Source organism: Periplaneta americana, chromosome 10 (genome assembly GCF_040183065.1).
Source record: "Periplaneta americana isolate PAMFEO1 chromosome 10, P.americana_PAMFEO1_priV1, whole genome shotgun sequence".
In the NCBI taxonomy this organism is placed as follows: Eukaryota; Metazoa; Arthropoda; class Insecta; order Blattodea; family Blattidae; genus Periplaneta; species Periplaneta americana.
In genome coordinates, this window is record NC_091126.1 from 29,174,673 (window position 1) to 29,196,464 (window position 21,792).

General features: G+C 37.1%; 1 protein-coding gene across 3 annotated transcripts in view; it reads right to left on the reverse strand.

Moving 5' to 3' along the window:
* Mitf (transcription factor Mitf) overlaps window positions 1–21,792 on the reverse strand; it is a 539,922-nt gene that overhangs the window by 505,332 nt on the left and 12,798 nt on the right. The window contains exon 1 of one of the 3 annotated variants that reach the window (XM_069837054.1): window positions 6,723–7,418. The exons of 1 other annotated variant lie outside the window; for it this stretch is intronic. In XM_069837054.1, the coding sequence (XP_069693155.1) occupies window positions 6,723–7,267 (545 nt within the window). In that variant the 5' untranslated portion in view covers window positions 7,268–7,418. Of the gene's footprint in view, window positions 1–6,722; window positions 7,419–21,792 lie in introns of those variants that run through there. One more of the 3 variants, XM_069837056.1, reaches the window with a different exon arrangement.

The following is a 21,792-nucleotide window of genomic DNA, read 5'->3' on the forward strand; positions in this document are numbered from 1 at the left end:
GTTCATTTCAAAGTGTGACATGACGTCACTGTTGTTGGGTCACCGATTTGAAGCGAGTTTCAGCTTATATGTTAGAGAAGTTGCCTATTATTTAAGGCGTTCTTCAATCTGAACTTGAGAACGTGTACGGTATAACTTGAACGTCGTAGCAACAGATGGCGGTCTGTACGGTCTGTGTGCTACCATAACCTCTTTCGAACTGTGTTTTGCGCGGCCAAGTCGTACGCAGGGTATTTGTTATCATCGGTTGCGTACGGTAACATTCCACAACACAAATCAAATGCTCCGTGTCCATGTTGACCGTCGAAGTTAATGTCAACAAATACGTAAGTAATCGTCTTAACCCTCTCCCCATATCCCGACAGCACGTATTTCCAAACAGTTCACATTCCTGCCACTACCGGCGTTACCGTACGTATCGGTACGTACTCTTCAGAATGAACGCCGTACTTGCTAGGCAACTTCTCTGTCTCTTAGGTTATACACCTCTGCGGAAGTGTAGGAAGATTGAATTCTCTAGGCTCATCAGCTAGCCACATGACGGCATGCAGCGAGCCATGACACACTTTGAACTGAACACTCAGTACTTAACGCAAAGGGGCATTCATAATGAAAAGTAAACGCAAACGTGATGTGAACGCCAAAGCTTTTGGTAAGGTTATTTAATGTAACCATTCACAATGATTTTCGTGAAAGTTAACATACATAAACGAAAACGTAACCGCAGAAGCTTGTAAACTTCAAAGCTGTTTCTTTTGCGGTATCGTCAGTGACTGCAGTCACCTATTTAGACGGATGTATTTCATCGCATTACGCTGCTTTTATTCATTCGTTTTTACTTCGCGTGTCGTGCAACGACAAATTATCGTGTGAATTTGTGATCGCTTTCAATACAATGAGTTTGTCGTGATATCACATTATGGCGCAACACGTGACTAGTGAATTAATTAGTAGTAATTTGGTAGTGGAGGATGGATCCATGCGCCTTTTTTTCTGGTCTACAAAAATTGAGTAATAGTACATTATGCAACGAGCCTAATACGCGAGTATGTTTGTTTATGAAACGAGCGCAAGCGAGTTTAATAATTTTCATACGAGCGTCTTAATTACCATTATAGGCAAGTTTCATACGACTTTTTATGCTTGACCATATTTCTAACTTGAAATTATTCAGAAGTATTCATTTTATTCGTATCTAACTGATGCGTGGAAGTGACCTTGTGCATCGCTCGTAAATTGTGAGATGTGCGCAGACGCGAAAGTATTGATTTTTTTCCGAGGAACAATAATGTCATTGACCTTGTTATAATCTACAGAATAACATGAACTAATTTTGATATAACCTGGAAATCGATTTAGAATTGAAAAAACGAGATGACAAATTGAATTTATTTGAATATCATTTACAATTAACGCTAATTATTATAGTAACAGAACATAACCTTCTGCGACAGTATTGGATTTCCAGCCTCCGTGACGTTTCCCTCGTTGTCTTTCGATTGCATATCCGAGAATAATCGAAAACCTGAACTTTAATGAATAGGTGTACTTTAATGGCATGCATTAAAGGACTGCTACCAGGTGTATAATTACTACATTTCGGCATGGTCGAGCATAAACGTACTTTAGAATGCAGAGAGGATGGGATATTCGCCCAGTAAATACTGCAAGAATGTTACGAGACCTTATATGTTGAACTTAGAGAACACGAAGGTAAATTTTTTAATCTTGTTACTTTCGTTTACCTAAATCTAAAGCATCGTTCGATGAATTCTCTTGTAAATCGAAGAACACGTTAATCACAATTATGTTTTTGGGTATTCCACCGTGTACTGGAAATTGACGTTTCCAACGTTTCAGGACTACTTACAGGCTCCATCATTAGAGAGAATTGATAAACTTAGGAGGGATCGCCAGACTAATCAGAACGACTGAGTTTAAAAGCCCATATGAAGAACACGTTAATAAGAAAAGAATTGACACAGGGACTGCCGTTTGAACCTAAGGAAATATTAGCTATAACACTGAAGTAGAAGACATTTTATTTTGTAATGTTACTGATTTTCAGAAACAGGCAATAAAATAGTAATATGCGTTACAAGAGCGGTATGTTGAAGTTTTCATGTTCGAGGAAAAGTTTGAAAAAGCGAAACGTAGTTGAGCTTTTCTTAATTTCCGAGAATTGAAAGAAAACATACCGCTCGTGTATCGTACATTATTTTGTGCGAAGATCGTTTATTACATACCTTAAAGAGGAATTTCTAATTAGTTACAATGAAATCTCCATCTTAGTTTCTGTTCAATGACGGCAAATTTGCAAAACAAAAATATTTATCTTCAACATTGTTGCTTTAAAATGTTTTCTGTGTTTACTATACTCCAGCAGGCCGTGATATACGTCTGTCTTTTTTTCCCCCCAGTCTATGGAAGCTTGTTGATTTTTTCACGGCTTCCTTACTGTTACTTGCATCACGAATGCAGTAACTTTAGTAGAGTTGTAGAGTTTACTTAATTTTTGCAAATATTTAAAAACAATAATTAACAGTGCAATTTAGGTGAAATTGCAGTGGTAAGTTTCCAATTTATAATTATTACTATATTGAACGTCTCTAAAAATAATATGTTAAAAGCCTAAAGCAGTAAAATCAATATGTCACTTAAGCGGTAAGAAGAGGGAAATTGTTATGTGTGTTAGGTTGGGAATACTGAATGTGGAATTTTAGACTTTCCGCGGATTGGTTTTGTGCGGAAACCAAGCAAATACGCACGATCTCGCACAAAAGTAACTAAATCTTATTAACTTTTAAAGACGTTACTGACTTATGGAAAATTAATTTCTGGGCTTATATGACGCTCACGTGACGGACTTGGTTCTCATCAATAACTCACTCAGTATCGATGGATTCCATTGATTCTAAAAAAAGAATTCCACACCTGTGGAGTAATGGTTAGCGCGTCTAGCCGCGAAACCAGGTGGCCCGGATTCGATTCCCGGTGGGGGCAAGTTACCTGGTTGAGGTTTTCCCTCAACCCAATATGAGCAAATGCTGGGTAACTTTCGGTGTTGGACCCCGGACTCATTTCACCGGCATTATCACCTTCATCTCATTCAGACGCTAAATAACCTAAGATGTTGATAAAGCGTCGTAAAATAACCCACTAAAAAACCCCTTCAGATACAACTCGCGCTTGACACCTGGACTCTGTGAACGTAAACTCACAGCTGAAATGGCGCGACACAAAACGTATGCATAAAAGACGCAATTTCGTTCAGTGCTCCTCGGAGTCGTGTGGAACGTCACTTTATTGTGCGCGAAGTGCATAAAAGAAACAATTTATCCCAATGTTCCTTCATGACGCATGATAATTTGTGGTGGCACGACACACGACAGAAAACGGATGCATAAAAGCGGCCTTATAGTAAGGTATAGTTTCCATTTTGGATGACGATTCAACTGCTTACCGTAGCGTTCGTGTCTTCACGTTAATGTTAAAGTTTTCACTCATGTAAACTACACTGATCAAAACTACAGGGACATCATTTTATTTTTACTAACATTTTTAATATTAACCTGTCTATACCGTAAGAGAACCGGAAACACCGTTCGCTATCCCCTTCCACGACTGGAGTTCGATGATACTGACGTAAAACACAAACACATCACTTTACTAGGTATAGGAGGGAAGAAAAGTAGTTCGTCCATTTACGTAAACTAGGAAATAACGCAATCCATTTACGTAAACTAGGAAATATCGCAATTTTGAGTTCGATAATTTTCATTAGGTTTTTGTTTAATCAAAATGCAGTACTGTATTAAGAATAAGTGTTTTTACTCACGACCTGAGTTATCCATGCGAACGTAATCATTATGCAGTGTATATTATACTGTCTACAGCACATTAGCGTACAATATAGAGAATGAAGTTCAATTGAAAAATAATCGTAATATGGATATTTAAACACATTTTTGAAAATGGTGGCCGTTCATTTCGATACAGGCTTCAGTTCTTTTGTGCATATTATGGCACTATAGACTATTGCATCTAATTCTAATTGCCAGTTTCGTCTTCGTACTAGTAACTCATGTTGAAATAATTCTATATATTCTCTATAAAAGAGTACCTTACGTACTGTAAATTCAATCTTCACTTCTGCCAGACCCGCACAGATAAAATTACTCAGACATGCTATCTACTGTCCGTCCAAATGGTTATGCCGCAGGATCGTAGAAAGGGGGGAAACACCTGACAGATTAATTACTTAACGAGGCCCTTTTATTTAAGTTATTTTAAACAGTTATATAATATTACGTAAACGTCCAATTCCTAACAGAAATTAATCTTTTCAGAAAAGAGCTAACACAGCCCAGCTTTTACAGAGGGGCGTGCGGAAGCAGAGGGAAATCGGGATGCGACGTAGGCAAACGAACAGTACCTGTGCAAAAATATGGATCAATATTGATAGCTCTTTCGTCACTGGAAAACGCGAACATATTTCTGGAACGTACTATACTCACTAACTCAGTGTTGTTTACTATATGCAGCTTTGATTCTGTCTGGAGGACAGTTGGAACTACATTAGTAGAAGGGGTGGGAGTGAAGTACATTCAAAAACTCAGGTACAATAAAAATTGAAGTAAAAATAAAATGATGTCCTGTACAAATAACCACAATGAATAGAGTCACTGATTGCTAGAGCTAGGAAGTGGATACCAAAACTGTTGCGTTGTGTGAACTTAGACTATATCTCTACCGAGTGAAAAATAATAGAGCGTTTCTCGGTGTCAGTGGATTAGAACGACAAACGTGTACAACCGAGTGGTAACCAAACATGTGCTCCAATCATCCACAGTCTTGGAACAAGAAAAAATAATATAAAAAAACAATAATTTGTAATTATAAAGTTCTTAAGTCCCAATCTAAATTAATTTACTCATACATAGTTATAAAATAACATACAAAATATACAATAAAATATGATTATAGCCTCATTATAATAAATAACTAACATTTCCATTTTATCAAAAGAAATACTCCTTTTAGGTTCAGAAAAAAAAAAAACAATATTTGTATTCTGAAATATTCGTTCTACGTCACAAGACGTTGCTAGAGCAAATCTGAAATATGATACAGTATTTATTACTATCATCAAGTGAACAACTACTTTGTGAATCTAATAGTGTATCTCGTATGTGGGACATAATATTAAACCCATAAAATTGTTTTCAAGAAAATTATTCGTTTCTATTGTAATGTCAGCTAGGAAGTTCGTATCGTAATTCCGATGTTGAACTTGGACTGTAACGCAACTGAATGCAATTAGCACTACACGTCAACATTTAACGAAGAATGATCGGGGGAAAAAATAAACGTGTTACACCTATTTGCATAATTATTTAATAACAGATGAGTTTACTTTTATGGAATCATGCATAATATTCACATTACGTAAATAATACAATAACAGAACAGCTAACTTTGTTCAGAACTTAAAAAATTAATATAAATCTATACTAATAATAAATCTCTAGCCAAAATTTTCTGGTAATTTTCGATTTTCCAAAAATAATTGGTGTTAACATGTATAATTAATCATCCTGAAACCGAAAATCGCTTTTTTTGAAATTTTTGTTTATATGTCTGTCTGTCTGTCTGTCTGTCTATGTCTGTCTGTCTGGATGTTTGTTACCTTTTCTTCACGCGATAATGACTGAACCGATTTATATGAAAATTGAAATATATATTAAGTTCGTTGTAACTTAGATTTTAGGCTATATGACATTCAAAATACTTTATTTAAAAGGGGGGTTATAAGGGGGCTTGAATTAAATAAAACGAAATATCTCCCTTATTATTAATTTCCATGAAAAATGTTACATAACAAAAGTTTTTTTAAAGGTGATTTCCCATAAGTTTTATTCTATGCAAAATTTTGATGGGACCAAATTGCACCAAAAACGGATGTTCTCTGAACCAAATGATCATATTTTAATTATTTGCATCCAATAACAATTAAGAAATATGTTAAAGCAATTATCATTGCACTAAATGAGTGGCCTCTGGACCAAAATGATCGCATTTTAATTATTTAAATACAATTTAAATTAAGTGACATTAAACGATTTATCCTTCTATCATACACGAATGTTCCCTGGACCAGATGTCCTATTTTAATTATGTAATTACTTTATATTTATTTCTAACAAGAGCAGCGGAGCGCACGGGTACAGCTAGGTAACAATATTTTCAAACTATTCACGACTACACAAATCCACAGAATGCCACTATGCGTTGTCTGTGAACGTACTGTGTATCATAGGTAGCGAGTGGCAGCAGGGCGAGGAGCGGGTGATATCTATACTCGTCGTTGTACTTAACTGAAATCCACTGCTTTGATACGAACTTCCTAGTTTTGCTCATTAGCTTCAGATAATATTCGGACCTCACATTCACTAAACACCTACAGACCGTATAGTCATCGTCCGGAAACACAGAATAGCGGCTGACAATGATCGGCGGACGGTTACAAATGAGGAATCCCATATAATGAAGCAATTCAGAGTATTACTTCATCGTCCTTTTACGTGACGTTTTCAGAAAAGTCTAACCTTTCGAACTGCACGCTTTGTACCGACAACTCCGTAGTTCTAATAACACCAGAATTAATGACTGTCTACCGACACTGACACAAAGGACATGGACACGGCATTACAAGATCATACCCGCCAGCCCTCGGCGGTAGGCCTACCACCTTGTCAGGAGGTGGTGGTAGCGGCGGTGGTAAGGGCGGCACCTGTTGCGTTTGCTTCTGGTCCCCAGTAGACACCACATCCATGATGCTGGGGTCCATATCCAGAATCATTTTCAGGTCCTCGTCGATGCCGATGTTAACGCGGACAGTGGCCGGAATTTCTTTATCAGGTTCAGTGACAGCAGTCCGAGAGTCCGCAGCAGATGGCAACAGGTCCACGGCAGCTGTAGCGGTCGCAGGAGCGCTATGACATTGCTGATTCGGTGCACAACCGCTCCCGACGTGAAGAAGAGTACCTCTGTTCATATAAGCACAAGACGTCAACGTGTCGCAATAGCCACTGTAACTTGAAGCCGTTGTGGCGACGGGTTCGTTTAAGATGCGATCCATCCTCTGGATAATATCTTGGAATTCGGATAACTGTTCCCTGGTTGTCAAGGTATTACCGGAGTTCACTGTTCTTGCGTTAGCACTGCCGGAGTCGTGTATGGACGAAGGTTCGAAAGCAACCTCCATATTCAACACACCCGAACACAACCGACTACTGTTTTATTTCGTCGCACTCGCACAAGCGTAAATATTGCACCACAAATTCGCGCTAGCAGTTTTGCGTACGGACGCTCTACTCAGTCTGCGAACCTGGTCGTGAGGGAGAACTCGCGCGCGGGCACGGGATGGTTTATTTTCTGCCCAAGCAAGCCAACTTAACTCATTTCTTCCTGCAGTCGAATGGCCCTGGATTGTTGAGTCTACTCCAAGTTTCGGGTGACATCGTCGTATAGTTGAGTGACGCAAGGCACAAGACAGGAAATCATCACTGTCCTCGCCGATGATAACATGTATAGACGTGCATCGGTAATGTGAGAATCAAAAACGAAACAAAGCCAACAGCACTCGCCGCTTATTAAACAACGTTTGAAGCCCAACTCGAAGCAGTAAGCCACAGCTACATATTATAATGGTCATTATTGTGACTACGTAAATCAATGTGGTGCCTACACGTAGACTTTCATGTTTCGCATATAGGCAAGCACTGTAAAAATATTTTGTAATTTAAATTAAAAATACAACATATCCAAATAATATAATAATAATAATAATAATAATAATAATAATAATAATAATAATAATATTTTTTTTATTTTAGTAGGTTATTTTACGACGCTTCATCATTTATCTATCTAAGGTTATTTAGCGTCTGAATGAGATGAAGGTGATAATGCCGGTGAAATGAATCCGGGGTCCAACACCGAAAGTTATCCAGCATTTGCTCATATATTGGGTTGAGGGAAAACCCCGAAAAAAACCTCAACCAGGTAACTTGTCCCGACCGGGAATCGAACCCGGGCTACTGGTTTCGCGGCTAGACGCGCTAACATTACTCCACAGGTGTGGACTAGTAATAATAGTAATAATAATAATAATAATAATAATAATAATAATAATAATAATAATAGCATATTTTAATTTTGGTCACAGGAAAAAATACTTATAAAGTCAGCGTAATACAGATTACAGTGCTCCCTTATTGCCCAGATGCAAAAGTAGCCGGGCTAATAGTATTAGAATTGACGAGCTCTTCCATGACCTTCTCAATATCTATGGAATTAATCAGCTGCTACTGTACTATACAGATATCATTTCAAGACAACGAGCTGGAATAGTCTCTACTAGCTCGTTGTTGTAAGACTATTGAGACATTTTGCTTTCATATTATTGATCTTAAAACAGTAGGTCTTCAGGCAACCTAACAGTTGCTAGAACAGGTCGTCCAATTTCAATGTTGAATTCGCCCATTCCTAATTATAAGCCCTATTAATTTTAGAAATTAGGATGAATAAAATTAGGATCGACGTTGATATTCATTAAGTTGTCCTTAATCGTTTTGAGGGTACCATTATTAGAGTCTTGAGAGTTGATGGTCGAGGAGGAAGCAGAATTTCCAGTGTCCCTTCAACTTTCTGGTTGACGGCGTCTACGATATCTTTTTGTTTAATTCTAATCACAAACGTATTCATTTTGATCAAATTCGAACAAGGCTTGAATCACTTATACAGTAACAGATAGAAAAGCTTAAGAGGTTACAATACATTCGACAACACTAAACGTCGAGAATGAAATGACCAAATGCATGCTACTAAATTAATCACGCTACTTTTTAATTTGAACAGGAAAGTTTGACTGCGATAACGGAGATACATGATATTTGAATCACTGTTGTCAGTATTAGAAGTAATTAATAGTAGTAATGTTATATAATTTTCATACAGGCATAATACATTTTACACAATTGCGTGCATTGCAAAAATATGTAAATACCGTACTAATGCATTTCATATTTTTAGTAGGTTAATTTACGAAGCTTTATCAACATCTAGGTTATTTAGCGTCTGAATGAGATGAAGGTGATAATGCCGGTGAAATGAGTCCGGGGTCCAACACCGAAAGTTACTCAGCATTTGCTCATATTGGGTTGAGGGAAAACCCCAGAAAAATCCTCAACCAGGTAACTGCATTTCATATTAATAAATCCTGCTTTCATTGCTGCAAAATATTTTCCATCGAATCACCTTACATGAATTCCAGGGGTTCAGTTTGCCTTTACTTTCCTTGTTGACAGAAATGACATCATAATCATTAAATAGTTTTTCCACTTTAATGTGGTTGGAAAATACTGCGTTGTTACGACAGTGTTTTAAAAACTTCACATATTAAGTTACAGACATGAGGATGATGCATTTTATGTTGTTGATTATGAGCATGATGATAATAGTAATAATAATAATAATAATAATAATAATAGTAGTAGTAATAATAATACTGTAAAGCCTCGTTAATCCGCGCTGCTTGGGGAAATAAATTTACCGGTTTAACGAAAGTCCGGATTAACTGAAATAATCTAAAACAGTAGAAAGCGCATTAAAACTCCGTTTATAGCAACAAAACACGTTTATTACGGTGTATTTAAAGGGCATAGGTCTAAATACACTATAGAGTACAATAAAATATACAGCAATACATACAATGCAGTATACATACGTGATACTCATAATTATGATGCTGTGCCCAGCGGACCTGTAATTATTGTAATTCCACAGTTCTAATGCACAAAAATAAGTCTTAAAACAAGGTTGTACAATTTTTCCAAACCCATCTCCTTTTGCCTGTCCGGATTAAGCGACGTCCGGCTTATCGGAGTCCGGATTAACGAGATTTTACTCTAATATTTGGACTGATATTTCATATATGGGACCACACCTCAGTTCGTTTCGTGTTGGGCACGCGTCTCCTTGCCACATTATGGTCGACGCCAATACGACAAATATAAAGAAAGTAATAATTATAATGAATGTTGCACATTATGAGTCACAAAACTGAACGCACAGCGCTTTAGAATTAAACAAACACCCATATATTATTATAATAACATGTTCCTTAATATATGATGCATATTCGCCACGTCATAGTGACGAAATAATACAGTAACGGTAGTAACCAACGGTTCAGGTATATATATTGACGTAAATACGTTTATGTTCGTAAGTTAATTTTAGGAAATAATTTCTAATCAACGACAGACATACTATTTCTACATAGGATAATGCAACCCTCAAGCTTAAGGCGCTAACCTACACTGTACAGTAGAATTATCTTTATATCTTGGAGTGTAGTCGATTTCAACTGTAAACAGAAAGACATCACATTGCAGATTAACCTGGTCTGTCCTCAAGGTTAATTGTACAGACTCCTTCATACTGATTATACAAGGCAGTGTTGTCAAGATTATTTCCTTCCGGTCGCCAAAGATTATCAGACTAATGACACACTGAATACAAATGCAATGAAGTGTAGTGACAATATCGAATTTACACATGAGAGAGATTCCTCTATAGTTCTATACAATAACTTTAGAGATGGTAGGTTTTCACAATCACGATAATGCGAAATGTGCTCAAAAGCTAACAAAATAATGTAATTTTATGTTAAATATATTACTGTAGTTTTCTAAAGCAATAAAATGTGAAATTGAGTACAAAATGCGAAACGCATGTTTCTGCGAAATAAGAGCGAAATTAAACTTTATAAAACATTTTTGTTTTTGCACCCCTCCATCATAGTTTACACAGATGAGTACACAGCAATGTGAGCTACCTGATAACCTCTCCGTTATTTAACTGTATCATTATATAGAGTTTTCAACAAATCTTTGTGTGGCTGCCTATGCGACCTCTCTAGGTCGAGTGTTCCCTCACAAAGAAGGTTATGTGGTAGCGGGTGATTGTGATATAGTAATAAGATGGATCGGGATGAAATCACACCTTATCTTTTGGCAAGTTTCTTAATATTCACAATTTCAATATAATTTATGTTATTTTATTTAGGCCTATTTATTATTTTCAAGATTTTGAACTGGAAATACACCTGTTAACACATTAATGACATTGAATTTCTATCGCCAAATTTTACATTAGAAATATTCCATCCCAAAATAGGCCTACTACAAAATGCTAAATTTTATTTTTAGTGCTATTTTTTTATTTTAAGTTGCTAACAACAATTATTTATTCTCGGACCGATATCGACAGTGAACGAAAATATTAATGTAACAAAAGTTATCGGCGAGATGTTTTCAAGGCAAATGCATTCGAAGATATAAATTCTACCATTGTGAACAAGGTTTTCATTAATACCAACGTATTAATACCGGAATTGAGACACTTGTCATACCATAGGATCGAGAAAAAAGTGTAGACGGCTGTCACACACTGGTTCCGATCCCAAGCGGCAGAATTCTACGACACAGAGATACAAATGTTGATCCCACGGTATGACAAATGTCTCAATTCCGGTGGGGAATATGTTGAAAAACAGCTCAACAACTACTGTATCTCTTCCTTTCCATGAAGTTGTGTTTTCTTTCTGTGAACGGCCACGGGGAAACTTACTTTCTTCACGGCTCTCAAAATTGAGCTCAAGTGGTCAAAATTTGTACAAACACTTGTCTTGACATTATTAACATGGTGGAAGAAAAAAAATAACTTTTTTATGTACTACCATGAGAATGTTTGCTTGTTAGCTTTCTGTGTATGGTGGCCTTTTGAAATGTAACAATGCTGCTGTTGTGTTGTATTGTATTGTATTGGATTGCATTGTATTTATTAACATTCCATGGTATTCATACATTGCTTTACAGCTAGAATATGGAACAAGTCAAAAAAACTTAATACTATTATAAAGTCTTAATTTATAGTCACAGTCTAGATGAAATATATACAGACGAGATTTACAATATAGTCTACTAGTACAACACATAGTTTTAGTATCAATTTCATGAAGTGTTATTGAATGTCATGAATTCATTTACAGAATAGAAGGCGTGAGAAATTAGGTACTTCTTTAATTTGGCCCTAAATAATATTATGTTTTGAGTTTCATTCTTTACATCGACAGGGAGGCTATTAAAAATTTTTACTGCCATATAACGCACTCCTTTTTGATAGCACGATAGACTTGCCGATGGAGTATGAAAGTCATAAATCACAACTCACGATAAAGCGTCTCTGTTATAAAGGAGTGGATGTCATGGACGCTATAACAGGCAAAGACTTTACCTCTTAGTTTTTTCTCCTCACGTTTTCCCTTCTTTCATTGCGATTTGTTCCAAACACATTATTAGAGTAATAAGGCTGAATTATACTTACATACATGTATACAAAATATATTCACATTACATAAAGCTGAGATATTTACTTATTTACGTTTCTTTATACGTCTCATGTACAGCGTTACCGTGAAGTTCAGTGATGCTGCGTTTCGCTGTACCATATCAAGCACTACTGACTCAGGAAAGACGAGCAGACTAGAGTTCAAAGGCTATCAGCTGTCAAAGAACTGTGTCACTAGCATATAGTTTGTTTTTATAGGGTACTAGAGGAAAATACGATGTAAATAAACCTTTGTTACAGAGGAAACAAATACGTTCTCTTGTTTCTCGTTAAATTTATTTTTCTCTCAAATCAAAAATAGTTAGTTGCATGGAAATGGCGTATTTTCTCACTACAAAGTTTACGCAATACGTATTAAAACCGCTATTTTATGTTATATTGTATGGAATAAACTGTTGCTGAACTTGTCCTCCATCCGGACAGCCCAGGTTCCAATCCTGGTCAGGTCATGATGGAATTTGGTGGTGGACAAAACAGAGGTTCCGAGGATATTGCTTGATATATCTAGCACCCATAGTACAAACTAGGAAGCTGCCTGGAGAGGGGAAGTAGTAGAGCTAACGGAGGGGGGCCACTTAGGTTCCGATACCCAGGTATAGTCATATTATCTGAAAAGTTGACCTCTTGAAAATGTATGCAAGATGTACCCTCCCTATGCAGCCTTCTCAACTGTTATTAGAACTGAACTGTACCGTTCTAGTCTACAGTGCACAGCAGTAGGCGGACAGTGGTAGGGGAGAAGTGCTCTATGCGCCTGCGCGAACGAGACAGCTTGCTAGTTTGAGGCATCTGTACTCTTTGCTTTAGCTGTTATAGCTCTATATTGAAGAATTTGAAAAAAAAATCATATCTCGAAAACTATGCTTTCTCCGAATGTACAAATGTATAGGGAGGTTTCTTATTTCAGATGGAACATATGGGGCAACAATCGTGCAAATCCATTATTACTTGGTGAGCCTTCCTTGTTAAATGAAGTTAATATGCAAAAAGAAAGAAGAGACTTTATACAGGGACATCATTTTATTTTTACTAACATTTCTAATATTAACCTGGCTATACCTTTGGATCAACGATTAAGAACCGAAAACACCGTTTGCTACCCCTTCCACATCTGGAGTTCGATGATACTGGCGTAATATACAAATAAATCACTTAACTAGGTATAGGAGGGAAGAAAACTAGTTCATCCATTTACGTAAACTAGGAAATATCACGATTTTGAGTTTGATAATTTTCATTAGGTTTTCGTTTAATCAAAATACAGTACAGTATTAACAATGAGTGTTTTTACTCACGAACTGAGCTTTCCATGCGGACGTATTCATTATGCAGTGTATATTATACTGTCTACAGCACATTAGCATACACTATAAGAGAATGAAGTTAAATTGAAAAATAATCATAATACAGTATGGATATTTAAACACATTTTTGAAAATGGTGGCTGTTCATTTCGATACGCGCTTCAGTTCTAATGTGCATATTACCGCACTATAGACTATTGTACGTAATTCCAATTACCAGGTTCGTACATCGTATCAGTAACTCATGCTGAAATAATTCTGTACCTACTCTATAAAAGAGACCTTACGTACTGTAAATTCAATCTTCACTTGTGCCCGATCCGAAAAGATAAAATTATCCAGACATGCTATCTACTCTCCGTCCAAGTGGTTACATCACAGCGTCGTAGAAAGGGACGAAATCACGCGACAGTTAATTACTTAACGAGGCCTTTTTATTTAAGTTATTTTAAACAATTGTATGGGTATAATATTACGTAGACGTCCAATTCCTAACAGAAATTAATGTTCTCAGAAAAGAGCTAAGACAGCCCAGCCACTAGCATTTACAGAGAGGCGAATAGAAGCAGGTGGGGGAAACCGGGATGCGACGTAGGCAAATGGAAAATGATGCAATATTGAAAGCTCTTTCGTCACTGGAAAACGCGAACATATTTCTGGAACGTACTGTTTACTATGACCGTAAGGCTATTATGACTGTATATTCGGTCTTGGTTCTGTGTGGAGGACGGTAAACTTCATTAGTAGAAGGGGTGGGAATGAAGTACATTCAAAAACTCAGGTACAATAAAAATTGAAGTAAAAATAAAATGATGTCCCTGTATTTCGTATAAGTCATGAGACAGGAAAAGTATTCGAAAATGACTTAAAAACTCAGTAAACCCGAATCCCTAAATAACACGTGTTCGTCACAGTGAATATTCCATGGTCTTTGGTAAGTCTGGATTATATTGTATAATTTCACTACAATGCAATGCAATACAGTACAATATTGTCCCAGCTAAGCTTGCTCGCACCAATAAAGTAGTCGTATATTAATTTAGTCGAAGTGTTTTACTTTTCAACAAGATATGTTTCAGATACTTTATCTTTGACCCTGAAAATATGCATCGAGCTGCAATATATAAATCAACAGCCGATGGCACGCGAGATATTGTATTATTTATTCGTGTCAAGATAACACGATTATAATTAGATTTCAGATCGTGCTGGTATAGCGCACGCGAGAGAATACAAGTGACGAATAAAACTCTACTAGAAGTTTTCTTATCACGAAAGTTCTTCGGCACTGCAACTATACGATCTGTTTTACAAACTGCTTAGGAGGAACAGGTGAAATAAGAGAACTTAAACTCTAAAGATGTCAATAGTAGATCCCTAAGACACCCAAATCTACAGAAAACCCTGGGAATAAGGTATCAATGCATTGCACATAGAAAAACAGTACAGCTGCCCGGCGATCTCTAATAATTATTGGTATCGCTGAAGATCGTACGTTACCAAGCCATATCCTTTTTACGAAGTGAAATAGTATGCAAAGAATTGAGGACCGTATAATGATATTTGTGAATTTCTGGAAAACGTATCTACAGTTTACACCGGAAATCAAACTGAAGTTAATCAACTGTCAGATTTTATACCGCGTATTACTGTATACGGTTAGGGCGCATAATTGTCAGGCTTCATATTATATATTGTGTATATAGTTAGCTTATACAGGGACATCACTTTATTTTTACCAACATTTTTAACATTAACCTGGCTATACTCGGAAACACTGTTACCCCCTTCCATTACAGGAGTTTGGTGTTACTAGTGCAATATGTAAACAAATAATTTTACTAGCTATAGGAGGAGAGAAAAGTAGTGTATCCATTACAGGGAAATACGATATTAGGATTTTCAGTTTGATCACTACTTTTACGGTATTTTATCAAAATACAGTAGAGTAGTAACATTTTTTTTTTTCACAAACTCAACTATTCAGGCGGTTTTATTCATTATATAATGTCTACTTTATTCAGCATATTACCGTACTTTCTGTAACTCTAATCTTCACTTCAAAGTTATTCAGTCATGCTACACACGTACCTGTGCGAAATAAGCAGGGCCGGGTATTTACGGAGATCGCGAAAATCACGACATAATAGATATACAATAGATTTTTACTAATCTTTACGAATTAAGTGATTCTGATTAATAATATGTGGATAAACGATCGCGAAATGGAGTTCTAATAGCGAAATATGAACACATTCGCGAATTATTATTATTGTGTCGTTTTATAGCGAATTTCATATTCTGAGTTTTTTTCGGACATTTTTTTATTTGAATTTGTTGCACATTCAAGTAGGCTACTTTACATGGTATTCCAGGTGTTCTCATTACATTAGTGAACTCAAAAGACGGAGAATTCAACATTTCACTAATAATTTGAAAGTATTAATTTGAGGGCTACAAGTTTTTTTTTTTTTTTCGCTTTTAATGAACATGTGTTTAAATACAGTCTCAATCCAACAAATATTGTCTATTGGCCATGCCGCATCTTTACCAGAATCCAATGGACCTTTAATGTTATTTATTTGGAAAGTAATATTCATAGGCCTACTGAGTTAATATTATAATTTTAAAAATTATGTTTTCCAAAATTTCCATTAACCCTCGACCGGTATCCATGGATCAATATAGACCCATATTGCTTGATATCGTAATGTATACTTAAAAAACCGATACCAGTTTAGGGCTAATATCCAACAAAAGTACAAATCAATCTCCAACAATCTCCGCCGACACCAATATTAAAAAACACAAATGATAAAATTAATCTCCATAAATACCTGCCCCTGGAAATAAGCTTCAGTAATACAGGCTCTTCCTTCTATGGAGAACGCAACCATATTTCTGAAACACACTATACTCTGTACTCTTTACTTCACTGCTAGTAGACTTCGAATGCAACAGCGGCCGTAAGTTTGTGTGGCTGACGGGAGCAAGAACATTACTGCAAGGGGTGGGAGTCAAGTACATTCAGAAACGCAGGTACAATAAAAATGCAAGTAAAAATAAAGTGATGTCCCGGTATAATTATCAGATTTTATGTCGCATAATATGTATATGGTTAAGATGCATGAATGAATTATGCACTTGTTAATATGTCTGAAGAGTTTAGAAATATGAAATTTCTAATAATTTATTCTCACATTCCATGGATTAATTAAAATTTGATCAAAATAAAAATCACCAATTAAACGATTCAAATGCACTGTGAGTCAGGAAAACGATTAAACATAGGCTCCCTACTCTGAAAGCTCAGATTTCAATTCTGAAAAGAATAAATGAAATTTCGTCCTAGACAGTAGACTAATCATTAATCCTCCTTAGAAGGAATTGGTTGGATCAACGGCTGAGAAGAAACTGCCTAGTGAAGGTTGCACCGGAAGGAATGATGAACGGGAGAAAAGTTGGGAAGAAGAAGATGTCAGTTGATAGAAGACAGTGATATGGGGATACTAAGAGGAACGCAGAAAATAGAAGAGATTAAAGAATGCAGTGAAAGACCTGCGCTTGGGCAAAGAAGTATGAATTAATGAATGACTGACTGAATGAACGAACACCTCTCTCCCGACAACATACACTTAGTAATTTTAAATACATCAATTCCGCATCTACAGCGTAATTTCCACCAGTCAGAGTATAAATTCTAACAATTTTTGTTAAGGTTTTAACACAGGAAAGTCTAATGTTGTCTTAAACAATTTTAGAAAATTAACAACACTTCATGAGACAGTTTCTTTGTTAAATTTATTGTTAAATCAATATCATAATTTGTCAAGATTTAACATCTGTTGGTGAAGCAGACCCTTAAGGGATGAATGCTGGTCTAAACTGAAGCTAGTTCTAACCCAAGGCATGGGAAGAAAATGGAAATGTGCAAAATTAATTACCACTCGACTTTCGACGCAACGAATTTTGGCCAAACCCTATGGGGAAAGTCGAAGTAAATACAACTGACAAGAGAGTCCACAGTAACGGTTAGCATTCCCGACCGTGAAACGAGTGGGATCGAGTTTAAATCCTGATTGGGACAAGTTACCTGGCTGGGGTTTCTTCCGAGGTTTTTCCTCTCAACCACTTGAAGCAAAATTGCTGGGTAATTTTCGGCGTTGTACCTCGATTTACTTCGCCTTCATTAATTTCAATTCATCTATCACCTTCAATAGTTTCAGGTCGACGGGAGATTGGGCAGACGTGGTACCGTGATTCGCCTACAGATGTCATCTTCTGAGGTAGCTGCACAGATCCCAGGAAGGCGTAGAGGCTTTCACAATAGACTACGGCAGATCAAGAAGTGTAGCTCCCGCGGACAGATAGCGTCTTTGGTGAGTCACGGTATCTATGGTGTCGCGAACTTCATGTCAATATATGATGCAGCAGGATGTAGTACGTGAATTGCGAACAGATGCCATCTGAGGCGGCGGCAGAACATCAACAGGAAGACGAAGGAGCGTTCCTGCCTATGCGGAATCCGTCAGAACTGGATTTTTTAATTGGGTTATTTTACGACGCTGTTTCAACATCTAGGTTATTTAGCGTCTGAATAAAATTAAGGTGATAATGCCGGTGAAATGAGTCCGGGGTCCAGCACCGAAAGTTACCCAGCATTTGCTCGTATTGGGTTGAGGGAAAACCCCGGGAAAAACCTCAACCAGGTAACTTGCCCCGACCGGGATTCGAACCCGGGCCACCTGGTTTCGCGGCCAGACGCGCTGACCGTTACTCCACAGGTGTGGACTCAGAACTGGATGCTGTAGCTGAATAAATACAATAGCACTAAGTACTACATCACATATTCACAGGAATGTGGTCCTCAGGACTCCAACAATCATCTCACAATATAAGAAATTTGCACAATAAGCCTCAGACTGATGCGCTAACCTCCGGGCCCTCCTCCAAAAAAAAAAAAAACTTAGAAGACGGAAAGATTCCAAACAAAATATAAATCAATAGCATATCCATCTTATGTCCTCTGACTGAGGTTCTGGTTTATATGTACATCTATTATCAGGCATTACATCTCACTTGATGATATGTCAGAGGAATAAAAATTGTTTGTATGCATCTGAAGCCTGGTTAGTGTAATAAGTAGGGCTAGGATTTTCATGAAATTGCATCTTTTTTCTAGTAAGCCAGAAACATTGCTGCATTAGTATTTATGTGTTATGTGATAAACTGAGTGTTTTAAGACATATTTGTTAGGGCATTTGTTTGCATTTTTTGCCTCTTACAACTCATAAGAGCATCTTTTGTTTTACTCGGACATTTTTGAGGCATTTTCATTTAATTTTGGCCATAAATCCCCATTATTAATTTAAAATAATGTTTATTTCCTTTGATATTTTGTCTACATATTTTGTCCATTAATACCCATTATTTTTTTACTTAGTTATTTAACGACGCTGTATCAACTACGAGGTTATTTAGCGTCGGTAGAATTGGTGATAGTGATATATTTGGCGAGATGAGGCCGAGGATTCGCCATAGATTACCTGACATTTGTCTTACAGTTGAGAAAACCTCGGAAAAAACCCAACCAGATAATCAGCCCAAGCGGGAGTCGAACCCGCGACCGAGCGCAACTCCGGATTGGCAGGCAAGCGCCTTAACCGTCCAAGCTACGCCGGTGGCTAATACCCATTATTTTGTATAATATTTTAATAGTTTTTCTACACAAATATTGCCATCTTAACGTAGAAAAACTCCAACCACTCCTTCAATATAGACTCCTTTATACCTGCTAATTCCGGATAAGAGTGGCCTTGTGGTGGACTATATGGAAACTACATCAGGTAAAAAGTGTACCACTTAGAAAAAATTATGTAAAATTAAATAAACTTAAATGCTGGTACTAGAATTTAATTTACTTACTAGTCTAAATGTAGTACAAAACCTCTTTTCCTACTTAGCCAATTATGTACGAACAAATTTTAGGGCATTTTAAGGGCATTTTTTTAAGATTTTTAGGTCATAAATGCATTGTTTTTAGGGCATTTTTTCATAATTTATAGGTCATCAAAATCCTAACCCTAGTAATAAGTATCGGCGATGTATACAACGGAGGGGGAAAGTAACTGGCCACCCTACCCCATTATCTCCTGGCCTAGTTGCCTCATAAGTGGTTTCTTCTTGATATCACTTGTGAGGTTCTGACCTGTCATCGGACAGTTGACTAAACAACAACAACAACAATCCATCTTATATTACAAATGAAGATACGTTAACAAACCGGAAAAACAAGCGAACGTGACAAATGAATAGTTACGTAAGAACATTAATCAACATGAAGACAAGTTATAAAGTTCAATTAACTAACATGCCCAACAGGCAGAGAGTGTTGACATTGATACAAGCTTCTGAAGCTGATGATGACTCGAGACTTCCCGGAAGATCCAGAAAGAGAGACTACAGATCCGCAATAACAAAATGAAGACAGTGAAGAGCATTCATATCCAAATAAAAACTGAAAGTCTGCACTGCAGTAACGAGTGTGAAGAAATGAGCTTAAATCTACTGTCGTACATAAAATATAACACTAGTTCATTGTGACCTTAGATTAAGAAAGAGAGAAGTACAAGAGACTTAAGAGTAGGGCAAAAAGATTTCACAACAAAGAAGACCATACAGTCGAATAAAAAATAAACGAATGAGAATCCTCACAAATAAATTTATAATCATAACACTTACTCAGCTGTAACACTTATCTCTTGATGATAACATTCTCCATACATACGCTAATCTGAATGTAACTCTAAGCTATACGGAACACAGAAAGCAATGCTTAGTATTCTTTCACAACTTGTCCTTTCTTTGATCCAATTACCTCTATATCACAAATTTAGGAAAATAATCTCGAGAGACAAGCATAATCTTCACCAGCTGGAATCTGGTTAATTTAATTTACAAATGAGAGGGCAGGTGACCGTATGACCTTATACTAGACCCACTATTGCTTAAATAAATATAAGGCAGTAGCGTCGTGGTCTAAGGCATCGCAAATTGTAAGTTAGGTTTTATTTAAAGACGCTCGCAAATGCCGAGGTTATATCAGCGTCGCCGGTGTGCCGGAATTTTTTCCCCCAGTTCTTTACATGCTAGTAAATCTACTGACATGAGCCTGTCATATTTAAACACACTTAAATGCCATCGACCTGGGCTGGGATCGAACCCGCAATCTCGGGCAAAGAAATTCAGCACTCTACCGACTCTAAGGCATCGTGCTGGGCTCGCTTTACGGAATGAGCGCTGGTTCGAGTCCTCGTGGCGAAGGAATTTTCTCATGAATTTTCGGCCAACGTATGGGACCGGTGTCCACAAGTATCGTGACGAATTTGGGGAGCTACGCTAGGTAGCGGAATCAGGTTTCGAAAACCAATTATCACATCTTGGGAGATCATCGTGCTGACCACACGATACCTCCGTACTGGTTGGACGATCGCTCACCTCTGCTGAGGCATGTGGACGTGAGGTCAGCAGTTGGCTAGTCGACATTGACCCATCATGGGTTGTCGCGCCACGGGATAGTTATCCTCATTGATCAACTGGATCAAAAATATTAACAAGAATTGAAAGGCTCTCTGCAAAAAGGGAATGGCTCCACGTTTTGGTCAAATCAATGTTTCGCTTGTTTCATACATTTAAAAAAAAGTCCGATCTTTTAGTGCAAGAAGGTGTGATTCCGAGCATTTGGTAGTAAGTTACAGTGGAACTGGAGCTATAGGCCTACTCCCAATCATTTCGTTGCAAAAAGAAGGTAGCTCATGGAGCTATATACAGGGTGAATCGTAAGTAGTGTCATTAATTTCAGGGTGTTATTCTTTGAGATATTTTAAACAAAAAAAATTCAATAAAATGTTACACGTTTTTACTTCCTTTTCGAGATAAAAATTGTTTTATATGAAATATATCATAGCGTGTTCTGGGAAGGCATTTCCATTTATTTCCTAAACTGTTCAGT